This window comes from Xenopus laevis, chromosome 1S (genome assembly GCF_017654675.1).
Source record: "Xenopus laevis strain J_2021 chromosome 1S, Xenopus_laevis_v10.1, whole genome shotgun sequence".
Lineage (NCBI taxonomy): Eukaryota > Metazoa > Chordata > Amphibia > Anura > Pipidae > Xenopus > Xenopus laevis.
In genome coordinates, this window is record NC_054372.1 from 184,459,803 (window position 1) to 184,470,590 (window position 10,788).

The 10,788-nt window shown below is 39.2% G+C and overlaps 1 protein-coding gene across 1 annotated transcript in view; it reads left to right on the forward strand.

Moving 5' to 3' along the window:
* The window catches only part of LOC108707303 (PI-PLC X domain-containing protein 3), a 61,790-nt gene extending 51,277 nt beyond the window's left edge, over positions 1–10,513 (forward strand). The window contains exon 3 of the mRNA XM_018244507.2: positions 9,769–10,513. Within this exon, the coding sequence (XP_018099996.1) occupies positions 9,769–9,922 (154 nt within the window). The 3' untranslated portion in view covers positions 9,923–10,513. The remainder of the gene's footprint in view (positions 1–9,768) is intronic.
* Positions 10,514–10,788: the final 275 nt, after the last annotated feature.

Consider the following 10,788-nt stretch of genomic DNA (forward strand, 5'->3'; position numbering starts at 1 on the left):
ATGACAGAAGATGGTACTTACTAGACCAAGTAGGCAACGCAAGATCAGGTTTTAAAGTAAAATAGCAAGAAAACATGTTAACTGTTCCCTTCATGCACTGGTAAGCTAAGGCTGATTCAGTCTGGAATCAACCTACAAAAGACAAAACTGGGCACCCAGGTTTCCAAAGCGCAAGATAGTCTAGCCTAACACCAGCAATGATCAGCTGGATAGTATCCCAGATCCCAGAGAGAAATCGTCCAGACTTGATTCTTTCTTAGAGCTTCTTCTTCAGCCACTAGGCTCTCTATAGCTTGAGGTGGCCATACTGGAGCTGCTGTTCCTTTTCACTTCCCCACTTGCGGTGCACCATGCTAATGCTGACAAAGTGCATCAACAGATGAAGTTTTTCTATTTGACAGGTCAGCTGACAGGACTTCAGGATGAACAGCTGATGCCAACCACCAAGCTGATATACATGCCCAGACAATCAGGCAGTATGTTTGAAATTGGCCACACAACTTCACCAAATCTGGTGAAGTATTGCCAGCAAATGTCATACAATAAATATTGCAACAGAAAATGCCTAGGTTACAAGTAATCTTAACACTCCATTCCCTCTAGGGGTCCCCAAGCTTTCGTACTTGTGAGCCACAGTTTAATGTAAAAAGACTTGGGGAGCAAAAGAAGTATCATAAAAGTCCATGGGGTGCCAAATATGGATTGTGACTGGCAGGGCTGGGCCAAGCTGACAGGGCGCCAGTAGGCACCCAGTCGGCTACTGGTGCGCAAGCTTATGAAGTGCACATGTGCCTTGAGAAGGGAGAGTAATGAAAGGGAAGAGCAGGGGAGGGGGGAGAGAGGGGAGAGTAATAAAGGGGAGGAGAGAGGAGGGATGCAAGAGCAGCAGGGAAGCAAACTATCTGGACTAGGGGTAGGCAGAAGACTTTTGAACAGGTACCTGTCCAGTTGGAGGAGCTTGATAAAAGGCCGCATATAGGCCTGAAACGTTGCTGAATGGGTCTGCCAAGTTTGAATAAAGGTATTTTTTAACTACGTGGTGCTGTGCTGAAAAATTCTAATTTTGCAGGTACCTGCCAGCGCCTACTCCTAGTTCTGGCCCTGGTGACTGGTAGCTTCTATGCAGACTGTCAAGTTACAGGAGGCTTTGTTTGGTAGTACATCTTGTTTTATAATAATCTGTTCAAGAATAGTTTTTTTATATTTCACCTTTCAAATTAAATTAGATGTTAATTCAGTTACCTAATTAACACTAGGCCTCTAGCTGAATACTCCTATTCAACAAGGGAATTCTGAGAAGATGCCAGAGACCAATGACAGCCAGGTATCTTGGGAAGATAAACAGTAACAAAATGTAGGTATTGTAGTAGGGAGTTCTTTACCAGGATTGTGTGCCCATATTAGAGATTTTGGGGTTTTAGAGGAATGCAGTAGGTGTTAGAAGGGGAACTGTGTAGGAATTGAAAGTGGTTATTTAAGAACTAAACCCTAAAAATGAATGTGGCTAAAAATGCCATATTTTACATACTGAACTTATTGCACCAGCCAAAATTTCCATCTTCTCAATAGCAGCAATGATCCAGGACTTCAAACTTGTCACAGGGGGTCACCATCTTGGAAAGTGTCTGTGACACTCATTTGCTCAGTGGGCTCTGATTGGCTGTTGAGAAGCTAAGCTTAGGGGTTGTCACTAATTATCCAGCAGAAAATGAGGTTGGTCTGTAATATAAGCTGATGCTACAGGGCTGATTATTACATTCTGATGCTAATTGCACTGGTTTCTGTGCTGCCATGTAGTAATTATTTGCATCAAGTCTTATAGTGTTACGTTTATATGCTATGTGTACTGTGTAATGTGAGTGGGTCCCTAAGCTCAGTAAGTGACAGCAGCACAGAGCATGTGCAGTGAATCAGCAGAAAAGAAGATGGGGAGCTACTGGGGCATCTTTGGAGACACAGATCTTTACTGCTAAAGGGCTGTGGCTGCCTTGGGCTGGTACAGAAGCACAAAACATAATGTACAACATTTCTGTCCTATTTATTTAGTTAAGCTTTAGTTTTCCTTTAAGCCCCACCATCATTGCCAACACAGGTGTCACTACACCAAGGAGAATCAGGTTTGATTGCCCAACATAAGTGTCAAGCCTCTTAAATATGAATCAAAGCAAATTTCACCAACAATGGTCCAACAAGTCAGGGCAGGCAGCAATTAGTATAGTTATAATCAAATTAGGAGAGTCAGTAACCAGGAATTAAGTCAGAAAAGTAATCTAGACGCACTCAGAAACTCAAAATGTAAGGCCTATATTCGGACATTGAACCCAGGTCTCATAGTGATGGCATGGGCACTGTGCCAGTGGATCTGATGGCACAGAGAGAACTAGACAATAACTGCCTGAATTGAATCTGTGTTTTACAAATACCAGTGCAAACGGCATCTCTAAACACATTACCATCTTTATAAATAAGCCCCCTGACTTTTATTTATAACATAATGAGAAAGAGCTAATATATTTGTGTTCTTGCTAAATTTTCTTTTGGCAGCGTTGTCATTTTGTGCAGAGTATTTATGTAATAAATCACGTCTTTTTAAAACTTGGATGCAGGGAAGCCATCACTTTTTATTATTCAAGAACTTGATTAAAGTTTTGGTGGTGTAATTTAGGATGGGTTTTATTAAATATCCCGACACATACAGTTAGGTCGATAAATTTTTGGACAGACAAATTTTTTCTAATTTCTAATTACCACAGTGAATTTTAAATGAAACAACCCAAATACAGTTGAATTGCAGACGTTCAGCTTTAATTCAGTGGGCTGAACAAAAATCATGGATAAACACTAGTGTCCCAGTGCCACTGGCAGCCATGCGCGCCCAAGCCATCACACTGCCTCCCAAATGTTTTATAGATAATGTGCTATGCTTTGGATCATGATCTGTTCCACGCCTTCTCCATACTTTTTTCTTGCCATCATTCTGGTAGAGGTTGATCTTGGTTTCATCGGTCCAAAGAATGTTTTTCCAGAACTGTGCTGGCTTTTTTAGATGTTTTTTTAGCAAAGTCCAATCTAGCCTTTCTATTCTTGGTGCTTATGAGCGGCTTGTACCTTGCAGTGCACCCTCTGTATTTACTTTCATGCAGTCTTCTCTTTATGGTAGACTTGGATATGGAGACTCTACCTCCTGGAGAGTGTTGTTCACTTGTTTGGCTGTTGTGAAGGGGTTTCTCTTCACCATGGAAATGACTCTGTGATCATCCACCACTGTTGTCTTCCGTGGACGTCCAGGTCTTTTTGCGTTGCTGAGTTCACCAGTGATTTCTTTCTTTCTCAGGATGTACCAAACTGTAGATGGGTTTTTTCTCTTTTTGCTTCTTAAGGATTTCTTGTTTTACCTGCATGGAGAGCTCCCTCCTTTGACCTCATGTTGTCATATTCACAGCAAAATCTTCCACATACAAGCCCCCCCCCTCAAATCAACTCCAGGGCTTTTATTTGCTTTATTGATAATGACAAAGGAATTACCCAGAGCCTCTACCCAATTCCCCTATCTGGACTTTAATGAGTAAAAAGGAATTACCCACACCTACCCATGAAATAGCTCATTTGCGACATATTCTGGCTCTTTAGATTTCTTCAAGTCCTCTTCCTTCCCTTCAGGAATTTCCGTCAGTTTTGGCGCATGCGCAGGTTCCATGAACAGGAAAACTGCTCCAACTGTGCATGAGCCAATACGGCGCTCACTTCCCGAAGGAATCCAAAGAGCCAGAAGATGGCGTCCACAAGCTCTGCTGCACCTACTCTGCACCTATAGGCGAGTAAAGGATTAGGGGGGCACTTATAGGTGTTATCACCTATGCGGTGGGGGAGCAGGGAGGGGGGACTATCTAGGGTACTGGGTAGGGCTTTTTATTAGTGTTGGGTTCAGTTCTCCTTTCATAGTTTTATTAGTTATTTTTCTTGGCTAGGGAGGAAAGATTCAAGGGCCTGGCTCTGAGGGTAACTGTTTAGTATGTATAGTACACGTTGGTGGTGTTGGTTGGAAAGTCATGCAAAAAGCCAAAACATTTTTTCATTAACATAGGCACTCTAGGGCTGATGTATTATATGTAGGAATAACTCAATGACCTTTGTTTATATGTAAATGCAAGATTGGCATGTTCATTGGTGTTACTGGTGCTTTAGGCAGTGTGTAATGAGTAATAGACGATGCTATGAATGGGACCACGGTATAGATTTCTGCTTTAAGCCTAGCAATCCTAGCAGCCCATCAGTGTCAGGAGAGCGCTTTATGTGTCTGCACCAATATGTTAGTTTAAGTGATGGGCGAAAACTTCGCGAAACAGCGCCGGCACCCGTTTTTCGACGCCGGTGAAATTTTTTTTTTGATGCTGGCGAATTTTTGCCGGCGAATTTTCGCGGGACGTTTTGCGAATTTATTCGCTGGCAGCGAATCACGCAAATTCGCGCCTGGCGAATAAATTCGCCCATCACTACTTAGCTTGTATAATCGAAGATTGGTGCAGAGATGTCACAAACGTTACATGACTCATAAAAGCATCAGAGCTGTCAACTCACACCTTGTCTTTTGGGAAGTGATACAGAAGCCGCGTTACATTCTAGGCCACCGGAATGTAAGTATATAGGGCATCTTTGTTGCTTGTTTGAGGCACAACTTTATCATTAGTAATAAGTTTCCAACTTTTTTCCAGCTTAAGTAGGGGGGGTGTCTCAGTTTCGAATTCTAAAACTTTGCCAGGGGACAGAAACGACTGCATAAGTATCTGTAATTGTTGCAATAAAGCCTTCCTCATAAAACAGCTTGACTTTCAGCATTTGATTCATTAAAGTAATAGGATGGGAACATTCTCTCTCTATCTCTGGTTATTACCTGGATTGGAACAGTTGATGCTAGATTGATGGCCTGGATTAATGATTTCTGAATCTTGCCCATAAAAATTTCAATCAAAAGCTTGGTAAATTCCTGAGATGCATCGTGCAGCGATTGAGTGTTTATTTTGCGATTGAAGTCATTAAATCTTGGACAGTACATATTTAGTGGCATTCTCCAGAGACCCTGCTGCTTTTAGGCTTCAGTAATTTCATTTTCAATCTCCACAGGATTTTTTTTTTCTTTTTGCAGTTTTTTTGAAGTGGCTTGAAAAAAAAGCATATTTTTGGCTTTCTCTTCTTTCTCTGTAAAAATGGAATTGTTTTTAATGAAGAAGCATCAAGTGGCATCTTTAAAGCATGTTAAGTAGATGATATTTAGTATAATATATACATAAATCTGAGACCACAGTCTTAGTTACCCTGCCTTCTCCAACTTTGTGGTGTCCCAGGGATAGAAAAAATAAAGGTAGAAGTGATTGGGACAACTCCACCTCTCCTTTTGTTTCATTTTCTCACTTTTGTCTATGGATTGAGCTGACTGGGAACTAATTTATCCTATAAAATAATGTATGGTCACCTATTAACTTAACAAACTACAATCAATTGGGAGAATGAATTTAATTATTGGCACTGCACTGTATTTATAATTAATTTCTGAGAAGTTGTGGGATTAATTCAAGTTATCATAATCAAGCACTTTATAAAGGTACTATCCCTCAGGGAGAATTATATAATTTTATTTATTGGAACTGCACTTTAGAATTTGAAATTTAGAATGGATTAAGAAGGATATTGGCCTAATTGAGAGTTATCCATATCAGTACTTTAATCTGTATATAGAATTTTTTAAGGTATTCATCAATTGAGTTATTAATTAGAACATCAATGAACTGATCGAATGGCACATGCACGTTAATAGGAATCTGGGAATTATTGAAGGTTGATTATTGATTGGTGGTAATTTATAGCTGCCAATTTACCGTATATACCTGTGTATAAGCCGAGTTTTTCAGCATCCAAAATGTGCTGAAAAAGTCTACCTCGGCTTATACTCGGGTCAGCGGTACCCGGCCTGAGTAGCTGAGATTGCAGACACTTTTAATCATTCCTATACCAACAGTACACTTGGGGAGAGACTGCAATATCCCACAATGCCCTCTGTTGGTTATATGAAAGAATAACAGTGCACCCTCTGTTGGTTATATGAAAGAATAACAGTGACTGCAATATCACACAGCGCCATCTGTTGGTTATATGAAAGATTAACAGTGACTGCAATATCACACAGCGCCATCTGTTGGTTGTATGAAAGAATAACAGTGACTGCAATATCACAGCGCCCTCTGTTGGTTATATGAAAGAATAACAGTGACTGCAATATCACATAGCGCCCTCTGTTGGTTATACGAAAGATTAACAGTGATGGCAATATCAAACAGCACCCTCTGCACATGGTAGTGGGACAGTGGGACAATGCACACAGTAATCCGTTTGGCAATTCTCTGTCACCGTCAACTTTGCAAAGAAGTCCGGTTGATCGCTGGGGGGGGTCGCTTTGGCAGAATGGGAGACAGGGCTGTAGTTGTGTCTAGGCTTATACTAGAGTCAATAAGTTTTCCCAGTTTTCGTAGGTAAAATTAGGTACCTCAGCTTATACTCGGGTCGGCTTATACTCGAGTATATACGGTATTGATATTTTGATCTTTTGAACTCCGGTGGTTGTTGATGTTGAAAGTATAAAGAGAACTGATTTTGGGGACCATTTTTAGTACAGGTATAGGATCCTTTATCTGAAATCCAAGTTTTTAAAAATGATTTCCTTTTTCTCTGTAATAATAAAACAGTAGCTTGTACTTGATCCCAACTAAGATATAATTAATCCTTATTGGAAGCAAAACCAGCCTATTGGGTTTATTTAATGTTTAAAGTAGACATTAAGGCATGAAGACCCAAATTACGGAAAGATCCGTTATCCAGAAATCCCCAGGTCCCGAGCATTCTGGATAACAGGTCCCATACCTGTACTTGATAGAAGAGGGGTTCTATTCTTTCTCTAACTGAAGTCATTTAATATAAATGAATGTCCTAGTTTCACAATTGCATTTTGTTTTTTTATATTTCCTAAATGCAGCACATAATAGCGCAGTTGTATATACTGTAAATACGTGGTATGTGTACAGTGGGAGTATTTTTGGGAGGCATCGTATTTTCTGTTAAAGGAAGAGTAAAGCATCTGTGCTATAGACAGTATATCATGGAAGGGATAAAGTATCTCTGCTGTGGAGAAAATATAATAAGAAGGATGGGGAATATATAAAAAGAAGGATAATGTTTCTGTGCTTTGGAGCATATCTCAAAGGAAATATGAAAAATATATCATAGGAAGGATAACGTTTTTATGTTATAGAGAATATATTGTAGGGAGGATAAAGTACATATTATAGGAAGGATAAAGTTTCTGTGTTATAGAGAATATATTGTAGGGAGGATAAAGTATATATTATCGGAAGGATAAAGTTTCTGTGTGATAGAGAATATATTGTAGGGAGGATAAAGTATATATTATAGGAAGGATAACGTTTCTGTGTGAGAGGGAATATATTGTAGGGAGGATAAAGTATATATTATAGGAAGGATAACGTTTCTGTGTGATAGGGAATATATTGTAGGGAGGATAAAGTATCTGTCCTATGGAGTATACGTCGTAGAAAGGGTAAAATATCTGTGCTATGAAGAGTATCATTGGAAGGATAAAGTATATGTACTATGGAGAAGATATAGGAGGGATATAGTATCTGTGCTATGGAGAATATTTTGTAGGAAGGATAAAGTAACTGTGCTATGAGGAATGAAACCATCCAAGCTATGGCAAAACACATCTCTGATGCACCCAAAAAAAACATAACCTTGGGGTAGGTGCCACACTGTAGTGTTCCATCCTTCTGGACTGTCCTGGTTAATTCAATGCAGTTGTCAAGCATGTTACAAGGTGCAGTCAAGGCATACAACACAACATATGTTAGTTTGGTACACCATGGTGAAGACTAGAGAAGAAAACATGGGAAAATATAGGTAATTCAAAATCTCTTGATAATGTCTAACTCTCGGGCAGGCATGTCCTTCCTGTCTGGCAATAATGTTTTTTCTAGACATCTTCCTAGATCCGTAAACTTAGGAGCTGATTTACTATTTACTATTTCCTATTTATATACAAAATCAGCCATTGCCACCTCCATGTAACAGGAATTCCATAAAAGCTAACTTTCCTTTTTTTCCATGATGCTTTACTCTCTTTCCTTCTCTTACAAGGAATGGAACTGTCTGTTGTAAGTTATGTTTTTAAGTATAGAAGGTTAAAACATCCCTTTAGTGATCATGGATGCATTTACACATATTAACTATGACTCCCCAAATGCATTTTCTTTCTAGAACAAAACAAACATAGCCAATAGAACAAACAAAGCCAATAGAACAAACAAAGCCAATTTGATGCATCTTATATTCCTTATTCATTATGCTCAGATTGTTTGATTTTATAAGGTAGGGCCATGTATGGTGCACTTGGGACTTACTGTGCTGATAACATGGCTATTACAGGTGCAATAGTAAAATACATGGACCCAAGGGAGTTGGAGGAGGACATACGTTCAGATTTTGTTACTTTGGATACACATGGGAGTTTGGACTAGTTATGTGACCCCTGGGCACATTGTATGTAGAATAATAAGGGGTGTGTTATATGTAGAAAAATAATGAGGAGAAAGAATGCAGATGTCCATGTGTTTTACTAAAGATTTACAGAAACAAAAGACTTAGTTCAATGTAAAAAAGATGTAGGGTATTTATTCTGTTCAACTCTGTCGTGTATTTCTGTTTGTGCATGGTAGTGCCACCTGGTGTTCATAAAAATAAATTAGCCTAGAGACTGGGTATCATTTTTCTTGCAATGTGCTGTGGAGCAGATCTACTCAACTGGAGCCCAACAAGACAGACATGTCCCTCAATTATGCTCCCTGGTCTTTTCTGGGACTGTATTGATGTATTTTTATGTCATTATCATTAAATAGACTCTAGACTTATTGACGGTCATATAACTCAATGTTTTTTTTAGTGAGAGGTAAAGGGAGTCACAAGGAACCAGGGCAAGAACCCTTCAGCAACCCGACTGTACCTCTGCAGATCTGTACAGATAGGACAGTTACTAGTTGTATCATGTATTTGTACAGTTTGTGCAGTATCTTGGTGTATCAAGTTTCTGTACATGTAGGATAGGATCGAATTGAATATAGATCATGGCATAAAGTATCTAGTAGTGATAAGTTTAAAGAAATTTGACTTTCTGAATATTTTTGAAAACATTTTCCCAATCCTCCGAGGGCTTAGTTACAACTCAGTATCCACCTGACTTGTTTTTCAGCAACTACTGGAGAATATTTACGTATGTATTATCACCCCAATCCACCTGGAGGTGCCTTCAAGTGTTTTCTGATTTTATCTAACATTAATACTGTCAGTTTTGTCCCACCGTTTATAGATTCCGTTGGGCCCTGTCATATTGTTTGCCCAGGTTGAGCTCATGGCCATAGTTGGAGTTTTTTAATTGTAGTCTTTGGTCAAGGCAAGCAATGTGGCAGTTCCCACCCATGTCTAAGTGCAAATGTGCCTATAATAAACTGTGCCTCATATTCAAAAATGCACAATGTGGGTCATGTTAGGCTAACTTGCAGTAACCCAAGCATCGTTGTTCAAAGATGGGGAATTCAGAAATGTTTTGTAATGTTGCTTAGAATTACTTACTCTTTCATTGGGCACAAACGGGGGGATAATAACTGTGTAATATTAATAAACACTTTTCTACTCCCTTTTTCTCTGTAGAGCTCTCCCCGCTATGATGCATTGGGTTCGGACTCAGAAACCCGGGGAGGGTGGAATCAATATCGTCAGCGCTGATTTTGTAGAATTAGGCGACTTTATCAGCACGGTCATACGCCTGAACTATCTCCTGGATGAAGAAGACAGCATGACTTGATGATTCCCATCAGGATTCTCAGAACACTAAATGCTGCAGTGTAATTGTATTAGCAGTGATATTGTCACAAACAGAAATCTTCCTACCATCATGAATTTCTGAGTTGCATCTTGTGGCTAGAGGGCTAAGGGGATGCTTAAACGGTTTCAATTAAATTTGAAACGAAAGAGACCATTTTGGACAATTGTGTTATTGTTATTATTTTTAGTGGGCTTTGCTCTTTCAAACTCCCTCCCTGCAAATTCAGGCGTTTACTTTGAAAATTGCATTTAGGAGGAAAGATGAGGGCAATGAGAAGAGGTATATAATTTGTTAGAGAAATAATTGAATTTGACTACTTATAGCAGTAGGACTGAATTTTCTACACGTAATCTTGGAATTTAGGAGGCCAATATTTACCTTCTGATATTATATTGACTTAATTATATTTACAGAGGCACCACTGTTATGTTAGTTATATAAGTTATGTTTTATGTTTATTCTCATGCTTCTTATCGCTCAGTATTTAGGTCAAGCCTAGTGATGGGTGAATAAATTCGGCAGGTACAAATTAGCGGTGAATTTCCGTGTTTCACCAGTGGTGAATAAATTTGTAAAAACTCCTGCGAAAATCTGCCAGCGTCAAAATTTATTGACACGCTTCAGAAAAGTCACTTGCGTCAAAACGATTGTGCATCAACAGTATTCGAAAACACCACTTTTTCGAATTTCTACTTTTGCAAATTTTTTGGCATTTCGCGAATTTCGCTGGAAATTCGTAAATTTTCCTGCAAAGCAAAACGGGAGAAATTTGACTATGGGGGTTTATCTGTGCTTGTGTCACTGGTCTTGAAAAATATTTGGATTGTGTCCAAATGTATCACCAT